The following is a 16993-nucleotide window of genomic DNA, read 5'->3' on the forward strand; positions in this document are numbered from 1 at the left end:
ATCGGTGCTGCATGCAAAATGGTGGCGCCCAGCCCTGCCCAGTGTATCGGGATGGGCGGGGCTTGGGCTGGGTGTTGCTATTTTGCAGGCGGTGGCAAAAGGAAGAGGAGAGAGGCCACTTCCCTCCTCCACCCAAGGTAGGGGGGGTGGGGGGATTGACCATTGCCCACTGGGCCACCAGGGACCTCTTACCAACCGTATCTCCAGCCCCCGCCCCCGAACCTGTGTCAGGGACGGGTATGGGGGGACCAAAGGTTTGCCGGACCTCCGGCCCCCTGTCTCTGGGGGGGGGGGGGGGGTTGTCGGTCACCCACTGGGCCACCAGGGATCTTTTACCAATGCTGGGGGTGGGGGGGCTAGGGGGGCTGGAGACCCACCGTATCCCCAGCCTCCAGCTCCCGTTTTGCCTTGCTCGGGGCAGGGGTAGTTGGGGTCTGGTGGTCCCATGGACCTCCAGCCCCTGTGTTTGACAGGTCTGGGCTTTTGACAGCCCAGACCTGTCAAACAAGTGCAGGAGGATTGTGCCTGAGCACATGCTGAGGCACAATCCTCCCGCACTTCTACCCCATGATCAGAGAGAATTGCATGCTTAAATTTGCATGCAATTATCTCTGATCATAGGTGCAATAAAGCCCTGCACTGTTCCAGTGCTATTTAGAACGCTGTTTGAAACAGCGTGGGGCTTTTGATCATCTGTCCATCAGGTTGCAAGCATTTTGCCCTCAGTTGTGCAAATTTCCTAATTCCAGCTAATGGCCAAATTTGGAGATGTGTCCTGTGACATTTTTTCTTATGTGGAAAAAAAAGTTATTTCTGTCCCATGGAGATTTATGCTTGGATGTAATTATTACACACCTTCAAATGTTATAGCATCCTTTTGAAGTATAACCATAAAAAAGGAGTGAATCTCAAGTGCTTGAGATTAGAGCTATTGATTGTTAAATGAATACTCACAGGAAGGATATGTGTCTTTTTGGGGATATAGCTGGTAGTGTATGGGGGTGATGGGAGGCAGTTGATGAGATATTGCTGGTGTGATGGGGAGGTGTCTGTATGATGGAGAAACTGATGGGTATGACTGTTGCTGTGGTAAATAGGCAGAGGGTGGTTGAGTGTGTGTTATACAGAGGGGAGGATGGATATAATTGGGGCTGTGTCTTTGTGTTATAGGGAGGACTGAATAGATTGTGGCTTGTGTGGTGTGTGAATGTATGCCTTGGGGAGGAGCAGATAAGGTGTGTGTGTGTGTGTGTGTGTGTGTGTGTGTGTGTGTGTGTGTGTGTGTGTGTGTGTGTGTAGTACAGTTGGATGGCATATGTGTGAGATGGGGAGAGCTGCCAGCAACCATTGTAAAGACAGGTTGCCTTTGGCTAGCTCCTGAGTCTTTCCTCTGCCATGTCCTAACTCCTCTGATGCTATTTCCTGTGGGTGGCACTTGGCAGAGAGAAGACCTGGGGGCTGGCAACTTACATAAAGATACTGTGGGAGAGGGGTGCAATGCCAGACCTGCAGAGAGGGGGGGAGAAATATTGAACTGAAGGAGGGAGGGAGGGAGAGATGCTAGACCACGGGAAAAGGGGACAGGGAAGAGAAGGCTTAACAACTGGACCAGGTGAGATGCTGGTAGTGATATCAGAGGCTGGGGATTCTGGTGCCATTTATCGTTGCCACCCTGAGCCAGTGCTCATTGGTCTAGTGGTTAAGACTGCCCTGAAGAAGAAACAATGGGATATGGTTGGTGATGTGTCTGTGTGTATTAGGAAAGAAATAATGGATATGGCTGCTGATGTGGGGTATGTGTTGTCATAGAGTTGGTGCACCTTTACCTACTGAGCTCTCTAACAAAGCCCATATAGGGTTCTGTTCAGATCTTCACATACAGGTGCAAAGGTAGACTTCATAACAGTTCTCATAGGGGAAGTATGCACATCCTGAATTCGAACAACAGGTATTGCCTATGGTCATGAGATTCCAAGATAGAGGTTACTCTATGAATTGTATCACCAGGGGTATAGATAAGGCTAAAGCTGCTGATAGGGATGAGCTACTTGCAAAGCATGAAGAGCGAAGGAAGCCTGATATCTGCAGCCTGAGATTTTCAAACCTCTCAATAGAGGTTTGTATGATATATCTGCTGTCATGGTCTGTACTTTGGGCATGTTAAGGAAAGGTACCAGTGGGGTTTGAACTGGCAATGGCCAAGAAATTAAGGGTCATAGTGGCCATTCCCTCGATGAACAGGATTTAGCTACAGTCAGGAAAAAGGGGTTCTAAAAGGCTGTACAAGCTCTCCAGGGGAGTGAATGGTCTCATATTGTCAAGAAGCTCTAGTACTTCTGGTTCCACCTTCAGCTTCAAATTTTGGTTCCAGTACTAGCTACAGTGTCAGAACTGGCTTCCTAGACCTTCTGTCCCTGCAACAATCCAGTTCCTACGCCCAGTGGTGTGCTGGTAAATGTTTAACAGGCTCTCTCCACGGTCCCCCTCTGCGCCCCCCAGTCCCCCTCTGCGCCCCCCCAAATTGCAGAGCTGGCTATAGCCGGGGAGAGAGCCTGGGGGTGGGGGTGGCAATGCATTACTCCAGGAAAAAAAAATAAATGATCCCAGGTTCCAATCTAATTCATGTTTAATGTGCAATAAAATGCCATAAATAAGTAAATAAATATAAACTTTTAATGTTGAGCACCTGATTCTCAAAGTGAACATATTCCAAACACTTTAATGAAAATAAAATGATTTTTTTCTACCTTTGTTGTCTGGTGACTGTTTTTCTGATCATGCTGGCCCAGTATCCGATTCTGCTGCTATCTGTCCTCTTAACTCCGTTTCCAGGGCTTCCTTTCCATTTATTTCTTTCCTTTCCTCCTTTCTTCTTCATTTCTGGTCCTCAGCTTCTGCCTATTTTCTTCATCTATGTGCAGTTTTTCTCTTCCTTTTCCCTCATCTCATCTCCTTCCTCACTCTTCTCTCCCCTCCATCCATGTCCAGCATTTCTTTTCTCTCCCCTCCTCTCCCCTGCCTTCCATCCACCCATGTCCAGTGACCCTCCTCTCCCCTGCCCTGCATGCCCCCATATCCAGCAGTGACCCTCCTGTCCCCTGCCCTCCATGCCCATGCCCTGCCCTGCATGCACCTATACCCAGCGACCCTCCTCTCCCCTGCCCTCCATCCACCCATGTCCAGCAGTGACCCTCCTCTCCCCTGCCCTCCATTCACCCATGTCCAGCAGTGACCCTCCTCTCCCCTGCCCTCCATCCACCCATGTCCAGTGACCCTCCTGTCCCCTGCCCTGCCCTGCATGCACCTATGCCCAGCGATGCCCAGCGACTCCCTTCTCTCCCCTGCCACCACCTCCCGAGTTGTTTGGCGAATTCTCTTCCCTCCCTCCTCCCTCCCTCCCTCCAGATCCGGTCCCGGTCCCTCATGTCAGTGACCTGATGAATTCTTCAGGGCAGGGAATCTCGCCTGCCCGCTGCAAGCGCTGACTCTCCCCCGCTGGCGCTGCAGGTTCGCGCTTCAAAATGGCCGCCGAGACTTACAAGGGCGGCCTCCAAGACTTCAGCAGAAGTCTCGCGAGGCCACCTCTGGAAGTCTCAGCGGCCATTTTTAAAGCGCAAACCTGCAGCACCAGCGGGGGAGAGTCAGCGCTTGCAGCGGGCAGGCTAAACTGCCTGCCCTGAAGAATTCGTGAGGTCGCTGACGTGAGGGACCGGGACCGGATCCGGAGGGAGGGAGGGAGGAGAGCTGGCTCGCGCGTTTCAACAACCGGCTCGCAAGAGCCGAGCAAAGTTAACAACCGGCTCTTGCAAGCTGGTGCGAGCCGGCTCCAGCACACCACTGCCTACGCCTGATTACCAGACTAGCTAAAGAACTTGATAAGGAGTGACTGGAAAATAGAATGTAGTTTGCATTGTCAAGTCTATGTATGCTAGCTGCATAAAAATTAGGTACACAAGTCTGCAAGAACCTATATCAAGTTTCAGAGGGAACATAAGATAAGCCATGATGTCAGACCAAGGTCCATCGAACCCAGTATGCTGCTCTAACATAAACCAGATAGACCACAAGTACCCAGCAGGTCTGAAAAACTAGGTTTATTTCCCATAATTCATTTTTAGGGATGAATAATGGCTTTCCTAAGTTTATCTGGCTAATAATTTTTTTTTTTGGGGGGGGGGGGACTTTTCCTCCAGGAACATATCCAATCCTCTTTTGAATGCTGCTATGTTGGTTGCCTTGACACCATCCTCTGGCAATATATTTCACAACTTAACTATATGCTGCTTAAAAAAAATAAGAACTTTTTCAATGATTTGTTTTCAGTCTGCTGGTTATTAGTTTCATGGGGTGTTCTCTTGTATTTAACCGTTCCACCCCACTCATGATTTTATAAACTTCAATTATATCCTCTCTCAGTTGTCTTTCCTCAAGCTTAAGAGCCCTAACCTGTTTACAGCAGTAAAAATATTCAAATAACAAAAAAAAGGTACAACATAGTATACTACTTACAATGCCAACACAATACTTAATAGAACATTTAAAATAGACAGCGTAGGGTATAATCAAAGATGGAAGATACAGATAGGTAAAAGAGTAAGAGGATTTAGAAAATAAGGAGACTAATTTAAAGAAAGTTGCACATGAGGTCAGAGAGATGATTAAATGTTAACTAGGGTAGGAGTGGCTAAACATGTCCTGCTGCAGTATGTGCAGCCCGTTAGTTACTTGTTCCATTAAAGGCCTGGTTGACTAACCTGTTCAAAAAGGCATACCCCACCGATCCAACTTAAATGCCTGATCCCTGCAACACAACAAAACTAAAGTACGTAATGGACAAAACGCAACTCTTCTGATGTACGTTTCCCTAATGTGGCTATGCCACATGAACTTCATCTTACCACAACATCAGTTTGTATTTGTTCTCACCGGAGTCTGCAAACACCTCTCCGGCAGTGGCGTAGCCAAGGGTGGGCCTGGGTGGGCCCAGGCCCACCCACTTTGGTCTCATGCCCACCCAGTAGCAGCACACCTATGATGTGGCTGGCAGGGATCCCCAAGCCCCACCAGCCGAAAACTCCCAACAACTGTCCCTCCTGCATACCTGATACATGTTGTTTGCACCGGCCCTACAGCCATCCCTCTGATGTATTACCAATTATGCGGAAACAGGATGTTGCCTCAGAGGGAAGGTTGTGGGGCCAGCATGAGCAGTGTGTATTAATTGCTGCTTGCTGCCGGTGAAAATCTGCTATTTAAAAGGTATGCAGGGGAGGGAGGATGTTTGAGAGACCATATGGCATGCAGGCGAGAGAGAGTGGCACCAAATCACTTGTGGGTCAGGGCGGAGTTCTTCTGCCCACCCATCTTTGGCCCAGGCCCACCCAAAATTGGGTGTCTGGCTTACTATGTAAGCCACATTGAGCCTACAAATAGGTGGGAAAATGTGGGATACAAATGTAACAAATAATATGAAAACAATGGCACATATTGAAGAAGCATCGCTGCTTTCAAGATAAATGGCTGACTGTAGCCCATACTTGTAGTAAAAACATCAAAGAGATCATGGCCCCCTCTGCTCTTCCTCCTGTACTGCCCGCAGTACCACCCACTTCAGGACATTTCTGCCGATCTTGTTCAGTATGCTCATCATCTGTGTCAATTACTGTGTTTATTCATCCATGTAGAAAGAAGGCTTATCCCTTGAGACATAACTCTGATTGATTGTAATAGAGAAGGTGTAATATATCTCATCCTATGCCCTTGTAAGCTTATCTATGTGGATAAAACTATCAGGAAGATCAAAACAAGGATGATTGAACACAGAAGCAACATCAGGAGAGGCAACACGATGGCACCCCTAGTAAAACTTTTTTTTTTTAAATTTAGATTTTTGCTCACCTTTTCCAGTAGTAGCTCAAGGTGAATTACATTCAGGTACACTGGGCATTTCCCTGTCCCTGGAGGGCTCACAATCTAAGTTTGTACCTGAGGCAATGGAGGGTTAAGTGACTTGCCCAAGATCACAAGGAGCAGCAGTGGGATTTGAGCCAGCCACCTCTGGATTGCAAGACCAGTGCTCTAACCACTAGGCCACTCCACATTGTTATGACTTCTCCCACATCTTTGCAGATCTCAGTTTTCTTATATTCAAACTAGTGAAAGCACCATGGTGGAGAGGAGACATTGATAATATTTTACTACAGCAGGAACAAAGGTTTATTTTCGAATTGAGCACTGTTCCACAGGTCTAAATGCTAAACTGGATCTATCAGTATTTATAAGATTATTAGACATTAACCTATCGCTTGTGAATACTTTGGTTACTTTTCCCAGTATTTCCTTATAGATTTTGACACATACAAGACCCTATCTCATCAGACCGTATGTTTTCATAAGAACCTTGTTTATGAAAGTAATATTTATTGAAAGATGTATATGCCTAATAGAGGGCATCTTACCATTAAGACACTCAAATGTGGTTATTTATAGAATTATAATGTATTACATTACATCTTATGCGCTTTGTGTATGCAATTTTATCCCAGCCTGTTTTTCTTATTTATAATTTTAATGTATATTTATTGCTGTTTGGTTTGCTTGAGATACAGTGCATCATGGCACTTTTGATTCACACAATTGTATATATTTTTTATTGCTCTCTCTCTCTTTCATATGGTGCTATCACAATGAATCCACCTGCATAACTCCTGCCAGACGCTATATCACGCAGTACTTTTTTATATTCTATTAGTCCCCCTTTTTACTATGGTTTTGAGCACACGTCAGGTTATTATATCACTTGCTTACTATGACATTATAGCATGGGTAAAAAGGCAATCAATTGCACATGCACACTTTCATTTGGCAGCTTTTCTAACCGACAGCATTTAGCACGGAAATGTGAGCATAAGCGTTTGCTTTTCTTTAGGTAAACCATCTGCTATTTTTAAAGATGCTTTTATTGTTATGCTCTAGTAAATTAGAGGCATTGTCGAGACATTTTTACTCACTCTCATAACTGTAATCAACGTAGTAGTAGATCATAGATATATTTTTAAAAGTTTTTTTTTACTAATGAGATGTTATATCACGGAGGTTTGCTCTGACTCACCCCTATTATTTCATATTATGGTTTCATTTTGACTCCAACATTGCAGTAGAGCATAGATACCCCCTTTTTTTCTTGTTTATTTTACTAATGCCTCTTCAGTTTATGTTTATTACTGAATGTGCTTTTGTTTCATCTCTATATATTTCTTCCCCTGTTGATATAATGACTCTTCATTTTATGCCTACGAATTTGCTCTTTTTCCATACCAAATGAACAGATGTCTTTTTTGATTTTTTTGTTTCCTTTTTTTGGTAGGAGACATTACCACTGTAAGGAACTTTGTTTTTACAGTGTTCTTTTTTTCTGTGCTTTTAACAGTATTGTGATTTTGGGTAAGACAGGTGGATTTCTGCTTCCCCCTTTTCCTTCACAACATAGTCTGCACAGGATCCAGTTTTCTTCACGCTAACATTATGTATACCATATGTATTTCAAATTAGACCGATGTTTTTTTTCTATATCACGTGTTATGATACTTGATTATCACCACTGTATGTAGATGATATTTTAGATACTGATTAGGGTATCACCACCACTTAGTATGTATATGCATGTACATATTCCGAGGAGTACGATTTTATCACCTCTTAAACGTGCTACTTCAGAGACCGCTATTTGCAGCTCATGAAGATTTTTGTTTGTTTTTCTCATTCAGGTTATGTTTGATACCCCGTTTGTGTACATATTTGATAACGAAATTTCTTATCTATATTTTCCATCTACATTGACATTATAATTAGCATCATAAGACTCCTGAAGCAGGCACTCAGGCGCCGAAACACAGCTGCTGTGTCGAGTCGAATTTGATGTTTTTGCAATAAAGCTTTCAATCCATCCACACGTCTCCATTGTTTGAGAAGAGCCGCCGTCCCCTACTCCTTTTTTTTGGAGACTCATCTGTGCCTGGGTGGTTGAAATTCCTCCGCAACTAACTAGTCTCCTCTGAGCTCACCTCCCCAGGAGGATTAATTCTGGACTCTTCCCTTTCATCAGTTGCAGGCAGTTTGCTGCTTCTTTGATCATAACAATTTTCATACCCTCATCTTCTCTTTAATTACTGCATGTTTAGATTACTGTAACATCATTTATAATGGTCTACCACACTCCACTCTTAAAAAAAAAAACTACAGCCACTGAAAATCTTTGCCATCAGACTCCTTTACCGAGCCCATCGATCAGACCACATCACTCCTTTGCTCAAATGCCTACACTGGCTTCCTGTTGAATACTGGATTACTTACAAAATAGCTCTCTTAACTTTTAAGGCTTTTAGGATTGGTTCTCCCGATTACCTTTCCCATGTTACCATACCCTATTCTCCTTCTAGAGTTCTTTGTTCTATAAATGATCATTGCCTAGTGCTCCCTAGCCCAAAATTTGCCAATTAGAAACTACTAGACACTGTGCCTTTTTCTTCCTATCTCCCCACATTTGGAATACCCCTTCCTCTTTGCAGTGACATTTCACTTAAGTTTTCAAGACTAATTTGAAGACCTGGCTCTATAAACAAGTCTTTGGAGACCAAACTTCGTCAGAAAGCCCAGTGTGATACAGTAAGGACCTCTGAAACCTTCTCTTGTTTGTTTTTTTTACTCTCTCGCTTTCTCCAGTTTTGAATTCATATCTTTCCTATCATTAAAGGAGTTCCTTTTCTTTTTCTAATTGTTTTTAGATTGTACACCTGCTGTGCTCTTCCACGGCAGCTAGAGTGGTATAGCAAGTTTTAATAAAACATAAGGGAGATTTTAAGGCAATCCTGTGTTTTTGGTAACCCTAAGTTGATGCATTATGGGATTTGCAGTGGGTAGAATCAAGGGCTATAAATCTCACACTGCTTTGAGATGTAAGTTCAAAAGCAGGACTAGTCAAAAAGTAAGTCTCCGCTGTAGAACTGGGTTGGATCATTTGGCAGCTCTGCTCTTATTAGACCCCTTTTTTCTTCACTGCCTGTTCATTATCAATAGATTAAACCTTTTCACTTGGCTTAAAGAGTTTCAGAACCTGATTAATATTGCCTTAAAAAAAGAAAGAATTATGCCAAATAAGAATTTTAAAACTTGATGATACTCCGTGCCATGCTGCATGCCCTGATTTTGTGCTCTGGTGTGCATGCTGGGTTTTAGTGAAATTGAGCATACACGAAGCTCACGCATGCTCAAGTTCATTAAAAAAACAGCACATGCACAGGGAGGGGAAAGCAGGGTAGACAATGCACCGATGAATATCGCTGCAGGAAAGCTTTTGCTGGCAGGGCTTGTGGACCCCTGCCAGCCATACCAGCAGACCTTGGGGGTCCAAACCCAAATTTGGGGCCCCCAAGGCCTCCCAATGGCTATACTACTGCCAGCAAGTGTGTAACAGCAGTGCTTTTTTTACAGGGAAAAGTACCAGTACTCATTATGGGTGGGGTCACATCTATGGCTCCACTCCATGGTAGCCACACCCCTTATACCAGCCATGGCACATATAAACAGGTATCATTGAAAACATTATACCAGTATAGGAGAAAAAAATAACTTGTGCTTTTCTGTTTTTTCATTATAAATAATTTCTATAAGCTGTTACAGCGCCAGTATACGCAGTGCAAAATAAGACAGCAGATGTAAATTCTCAAATTGGACATATTCCAAACACTAAAATGAAAATAAAATGATTTTTTTCTATCTTTTTTGTCTGGCGACTTTGTTTTTCTGATCATGTTGGTCCCAGTCTCTGATTTCTGCTGCTCTCTGTCTGTTATCTTAACTCTGTTTCCAGGGCTTCCTTTCCATTTATTTCTTTACTTTCCTCCTTTCTTCTTCATTTCTTGCCCTACATCCATAGGTAAAAGCTGGGTCCTCTGCGGACTTGACTGGAGGAGGTATAGAGTGGATCCAGCTTTTGCCTATTTTCTCCATCCCTGTGCAGTTTTTCTCCTCTTTCCCCTTTCCCTCATCTCCATCAGTATGCATCTCCTTCCTCTCTCTTCCCTCTCATCCATCCATGCCCAACTTTTTTCTTCCCTCCCCTGCATTCATGTCCATCTCACATCCCCTCTTCCCTCCCCTCCATCCATATTCAGCATTTCAACTAGAAAGTTGCACGGGGACAGAAATCTTACCCATCCCCGCAAAAATTTAACCCATCCCCGTAAGAATTTAATGGTACATAAAAGAAAATTCCAGTCACCTCCCTCAGTCTCTCTCTGGATTTGAGCCACAGCACTGTAGGCAAGGAAGGAATAGAAGTTGAAACGTGGAACACTCTGGTGTTCACATGTAAGATTTGTCTCTGATTTACTGGCACTGTGTGTTGAGAGGTCACCACATGCATGTGCCAGTAGGTCAGGTGACATCCGATGCTCATGCCTGTGACAGAGCTGAGGTCTGCGCATCAGCCCGGGAGCAAAGAGGATTAATTGTAACATAGTAAGTGACAGCAAATAAAGACCTGAACGGTCTATCCAGTCTGCCCAATAGTCACACTCATTATCAATTCATGATTAAATCAATGAGTGTAATATTATATACTTGATTACGGTCTTTCTTTCGTGTTTCTGGATCATAGAGCATAGAAGTCTATCTGGCCCTATCCTTATGTTCCAAATGCTGGAGTTGCTGTTGAAGCCCACTCCAGTCTATTTGTCTTCTCATTTGTGGGACACAGACCGTAAAAATCTGTCCAGCACTGTCCTTATGTTCCAGCTACTGAAGTTGCTGTCTAAGCCCTTTCCAATCCATCCTAAACCAGATTTCCATATATGAGACACAGACCATACAAGTCTGCCCAGTATCAGCCCTAGTTCATCACAGCCAGAGTCGTCATCTAAACGTCACTTGACACATCCACACACATTCAACCATTTAAGGTTAGGTTTTTTATAACTTCCATTTTCTAATTAGAGATCCTCTGTGTTCATCCCATGCCTTGAATTCCGTCATCATTTGTGTCTCTACCACCTCCTTAATGGAAGACTTTCCACATTTGTGCTGTTAAATCAAGGAAGAAGAGGAGGAGGAGGAGGAGACAGCACTCAAAGAACGTGGTACTCGGTAGATGAGAGGCTGGTGCAGGTGCAGCTTACACTTCCACGGGAACCCCGCAGAACTGCTTCCGTCCCCGTGGGAACCCCGCAGAACTGCTTCCGTCCCTGTGAGAATCCCTCGGGATTCCCATGAACCCCATTCCTGTGCAGCTCTCTAATTTCAACTCTCCCTTCCCCTCCATCCATGTCCAGAATTTCTCCTCCCCTAAATCCATGTGCATCTCCTCCTCTGTCTTCCCTCCCTTCCATCCATGTTCAGCATTTCTCCTCTCCCCTCCCCTCCCCTCCATCCATGTTCATCTCACTTCCTCTATCTTCCCTCCCCTCCATCCATGTCCAGCATTTCAAGTCTCTCCCCTTTCCTCAATCCATGTGCATATCCTTCCTCTGTCTTCCCTCCCCTTCATCTGTGTCCAGAATTTCTCCTCTCCTAAATCCATGTGCATCTCCTCCTCTGTTTTCCCTCTCCTCCATTCATGTCCAGCATTTCTACTTCCTCCGTCTTCCCTCCCCTCCATTCATGTCCAGCATTTCTACTTTCTCTGTCTTCCCTCTCTTCCATTCATGTCCAGCATTTCTCCTGCCCTCCCTTCCATGTCCAGCGATTCTCCTTTGCCCCCTATCCTTCCCTCTCATCCATGTCCAGTGACTCACCCCAGCCTCCACCTGCCCCCCTTTTCAGCCCCCAAGTTCCAGTTCCAACCCCAGCCCCACCTGCCGCCCTCAGCTTCCCGATAGCCCTCCCTTCTGTTCCTGCCACCGCCCTGCATTTAAATCTATTTTACCTTAAGTTGCAGCGGCAGTGAAAACAGCAAGCTCTCATCCAGCCTTCCCTTCCCTCTCAGTGTCCCGCCCTCGTGGAAACAGGAAATACATCAGAAGAAGGCGGGGCACTGAGAGGGAAGGGAAGGCTGGAGGCGAGCCTGCTGCTTTCACTGCTGCCACTGCAACTTGATGTAAAATAAAAGATTTAAACGCAGGGTGGCAGCAGAAACGGAAAGGAGAGCTATCGGGAAGCTGAGGGTGGGCAGGTGAGCCAGCCCTGGGGAAAAAAGGTGCCGGTACGCTGTACCGGCACAAAAAAAGCACTGCATAATAGTATGATAGATCAGTAAAAGCAAATCAGTCTTGTACAACACAAGATGGCTCCCTTGCTGTAGACAGGTACCTGTCAGTGAATGCTACAACCTATCTGTACTGTCTCAACCATGATGACTGTAGAAATCTTTTTGGCAAATACCACCACAACTTGTGCTATGTTAATCTTTCACCGTTGCTGCAAGCATTGAATTAGCTCCTATTGTGAATCAGATAAGATTTAAGATCTTATTTCTGGTACACAGAGCACTCAATAATGAAGTCCCTGATGTTATAGCACCATCATTAAGAATATATAAATCATCTCGAGCTTTGAGGTCAATAAATCAATGCCTGTTGGATGTACCATGTTAGAAACAGGTCTGAGACTTCTGAACATATTTTTCCATTATGGGTCCAGTACTCTGGAATGCATTACCTTTGAATCTGCAATTAATTACCAACACAGTAGAATTTAGGAAGAGGCTTAAGACTTTTCTGTTTTCACTTGCTTACTCCAACTCTTAGAGCAAGGTACATATGTTATGTAATCAGGTAGATGATACACTGACACTTTATGATAATATTGTAATAATTGTTTGCTTTGTGTAGTTTGTGATATTGTGTTGTGTGTGTTTTGGGGTTTTTTTGTAACCTATTATGATCGTTGAATATACTGGGCTATTATTTAATGCATGAGGTTTTGATCCTAAATCAAAATCATGGGTAAAATAGTAAAGTCCTCAGTATGAATGCTTTCAGGGGTGGCCCTATCATTAGGCGAAGTGAGGCGGTCACTTCAGGCAGCAGAATTTTTGGATTGGCATGAAGTGCCCTCAATCACTCCAGCAGTGACTTTCTCGCTAGCTGAAACTTCCTAATGGTCACCTTTCAGCTGCTGCCGCTTCTCCCCACTCCTACTGTGGTAAAAAGTCGATTAAAAAACATGGGGCTAGATAGTCAAAAACATGCATTCCGCTAATGTCAGGAGTTGATCTGATAAATGTTTATTTTTAAATTGTCCTGCTCCTGAACAAATTACTTTAGGATGGAACTTGAGATGTCCTAACAAAAGTTATCTGTTTAAAATTAGGAGTTGGAAATGTGGCAAGGGCAGGTTTCAAGCTTAGCCAGCTAGTAGCTCTATTCAGCCACTAACTATCCAGTTAAAGTTATCTTGATAAGTTGGCCACAGATACAGCAAGCCTAAGACACTTGGATATCTTCAACCAGCTATGATCAGATGCACTGACTTATTTGGATATCTTTTAAAATATTTGGTTAAAGATAACTTATCTGGTTATCTTTAGTCGGATAGCGTTGGACTGAACATTGGCCCCTAGTGTTCTAATCAGCATGCAGGTTTTTGGGGAAATACTATTCTGTGGTTCTTGCATTTTAAAACCGTTTGATTGCTCTTTATATCTTCACCCAAAAGGGAATGGGACTTGATATACCACCTTTCTGTGGTTTTTGCAACTATATTCAAAATGGTTTACATAGTATATACAGGTACTTATTTGTACCTGGGGCAATGGAGGGTTAAGTGACTTGTCCAGAGTCACAAGGCAGTGACGTAGCTATGGGGGGGTCATGGGGCCCTTGGCCCCCCGGTTTGGCTGGCGAGGGTCCACAACCCCCACTAGCGAAAGCGTTTGTCCCACGCTGGTCTCACATTGACTGACGCCCTGTCCTATTTTCAGTAACTGTACACGCTCAGTTTCATTAAAACCAACATGCACAGTGACTGAAAACAGGATAGGGCACCAGGCAATGTGAGACCAGCAAAGGACAAATGTTTTAACTGGCGGGGGTTGGGACCCCCGTCAGCCAAGGTACTTTCACAGTGGCGGTGAGGGGGCGGCGGCGGGAAGGCAGTAGCGGCCACGGGGGCGGGCGGAACTGGTGGCGGGAGGACGGCGGCGGTGAGGTGGGCCAAAATGTGCTCCCACCCCCACCTCCCGTCGAGGTCTGACTACGCCCCTGTCACAAGGAGCTGCTGTGGGAATCGAACCTTAGAGGGTGATTTATGGTAACCCACAGCCGACATTAATGCGGTTTACATGTGCACTATTTTTGCACCAATTCCATTATATTATGGACAATTTACTAATAATGATATAATTCATGTTAACAAGTGTAACAACTTACTGGTCTTCCATGAACAATCAGCCTCACACCAGTAAAACCTTTAGGAGGTAATTTTCAGAAGGTTTTCTGTATATAAATGTAAGTTTTACTTGCAACAGTGCTTCTGCTTCTTCCTCTTTCACCCTTTCTGTGGAGGAAAGTACACATATGGTCAACACTACATGTATTTCTCCCCACAGGAAAAAGGGCAGTGGCAGAGGGTAGTGTTTGGGAAGCCCACCTCTAATAGGTTTTGGCCTTTAGTAATTATTTCATTGGAAGAACATATACAACAGGAGACTAAAACCAGATCTTATCCTCCACAGCTGATACAATGGAAGCAGTTTAAGGAGGACCAAAACCATAGCATGAATCAGATGTCCAAATATTTCAATAGCCCCAGCAAGAGCTTCCGCTCCATGTACAGTGATGAGCAAATCTACCATCTGCTGGGGGAGAATAACTCCATGAAACGACTCCTGACTGAGGTAATCTCCCGCACAGTGAACAGTTTATCTAGTTACGTATCTATGGGTATCATCCTGTGTTAACCTCATCTATACAACTATGTGGGTATCGTAAGTTAGAATCCATTTGTACCCTTCCATTCTCTATTTCTGCCATCTTTTACAAGGATTCGTGGATTAAAATCCATGCTTGGATGGAATTGGCTCTAGGGGGAAGAAAGAAATCACTATAATGAATCTGCTGGTGAGAATTGATCCAAAGGTGACATTTTTTTTCTTGCCTGCTAATTTTTTTTCTTTGATCCCTACTAGACCAGTCCAGATGTGAGGTTATTCTCCTACCAATAGCTGGAGGCAGAGAACACTGACAATTGAGTGATGTCATCAGTGATACAAAGTGCAGTACTGTCTTGGAATTTGCCAGTATAGTATTGACAAAACATATCTGCAACACTTGAAAGCATTATAATTTAATTTTATAGAACAAGACTAAGGGCCCTGTTTACTAAAGTGCACTAGCGTTTTTAGCATGCGCTAAATGCTAAAGATGCCCATATATTCCAATAGTGTCACTAGCGTTAGCGCATGCTAATTTTTAGCACATACTAAAAACGCGAGTGCACCTTAGTAAACAGGGCCCTAAGTTACAGTGTAATGAACAAGGAATATAGAGCAATATTACATTGGTACAATACAGTGCCACCTTTAAGTACAAACTTATAGCACCATCTTTACACCACAGCTTTAGCATGTCATTTTATAGTGCAGCCTTAATGTGTTGCCTTACACTTAAGCCTTACAGTGCTGCCAGCAGCATGGCCTGACCATGCAGCCCTACAATGCAGCCTTACAGCCCAGTCTTAATGCATAGCATTGGCATTATAAGCAGCAGTGATCAGGCTCCCAGTCTTATCAGACCTAGGAGACAATCTCAGGAGCCACCAGTAGGAAACACCTTGAGATCCGTTTGGAGAGGGTCCTGGACTGGTCTGGAATGACTGAAAGAAAGGAAATTAACAGGTAAGAATTTCATCTTTTTCATCCTGCTAGAACAGTACATACCAAAGTGGGACATACCAAAGCTCCAAGGACCACGGCTGGGATGAAGACAGGCCCTAACACACCCTTGTCTTTGAAGAGGCACTGCTACTAGCCCCCATGTTATTCTCTGCTCTGAGTTAACCAAAACCCCTCCCCCCTAGGCTATTGTCATTGCTGTGAAAACCCCAAAGCACCATAAGAAGAGGCTTCTTTGGCTGTTATTCCTCTGAGGTTGTCATAATTAAAAAAAAAAAAAAAAAAGCCAAGCTGTTGAGTGGAGGGAGGGTGGGCTGACATTGACTAGAACAGATGGGACAAGGGAAGCTGGCCCCAGAGGGTCCATATTCACCAATAGTGGCATAGCTAGGATTGAATAGGGCCCCCTATAAAACTCTCTCCCAAAGTATGGTGACCCAGGGGGAGGGGGAACCCCTTCATAGCTCCAGTAAACAAACCCTGCAAAAAGCAAATGCATTCCACACCTATATAGAAAACCTGTTTTCTGTTGTATTTAGAGCTCAGTTTATGATATACCAGATGTCAGAAATTGCTGATCAAGTAGTCTGAGATGATAAAATGATAACGGAGACAGAAAGATGATTTTAAAGCAAATGCCACCACATATCAGTTACTAGGATACTCCTGAATAATTAAAAAGATAGTGGCATTCAAAACTGATACTATTTTTAAGCATTACCTTTTAGCTAGGCTGACATACTGAATGTATACTTAATTGTCTGGAGAATTCTTTCAGAAGACATCACTGGATATGTTTTTAAACCAGCTTACAATGGGCACCTTTTACAAAGCACTGCTACTGCTTAGCGGTGCACTGAATGCGAAGAAGCCTATTCAGTTCCCATGGGCTTCTTCGCATTCAGTGCTCGCTAATCAGCACCGCTTTGTAAAAGGAGCCCAATGTTTCTTGTTTACTTCATGCAATTGGAAAGTTGGTTGAGGCTCAGTAGAAGCTGTCTACATAGGAACAAAATGTAAAGAAATCTTTATTAACTAAATATAAATAATCTTTAGAGGTATGTAGGCCCAAAACTGTTTAGTTTCCTGTGGTACAGGACTTTTTGCTTCATTCAGGTTTGTTTCCATTTTCTTTTTTTTTTTTTTTTGGGGGGGGGGGGGGGGCGC

At 44.1% G+C, this 16993-nt stretch overlaps 1 protein-coding gene across 1 annotated transcript in view; it reads left to right on the forward strand.

Moving 5' to 3' along the window:
- Nucleotides 1-16993, forward strand: part of GPR156 (G protein-coupled receptor 156) — a 78707-nt gene that overhangs the window by 38234 nt on the left and 23480 nt on the right. The window contains exon 8 of the mRNA XM_030205099.1: nucleotides 14669-14830. Within this exon, the coding sequence (XP_030060959.1) occupies nucleotides 14669-14830 (162 nt within the window). The remainder of the gene's footprint in view (nucleotides 1-14668; nucleotides 14831-16993) is intronic.

The sequence above is a fragment of the Microcaecilia unicolor genome, chromosome 5, assembly GCF_901765095.1.
Source record: "Microcaecilia unicolor chromosome 5, aMicUni1.1, whole genome shotgun sequence".
Taxonomy (NCBI): Eukaryota; Metazoa; Chordata; class Amphibia; order Gymnophiona; family Siphonopidae; genus Microcaecilia; species Microcaecilia unicolor.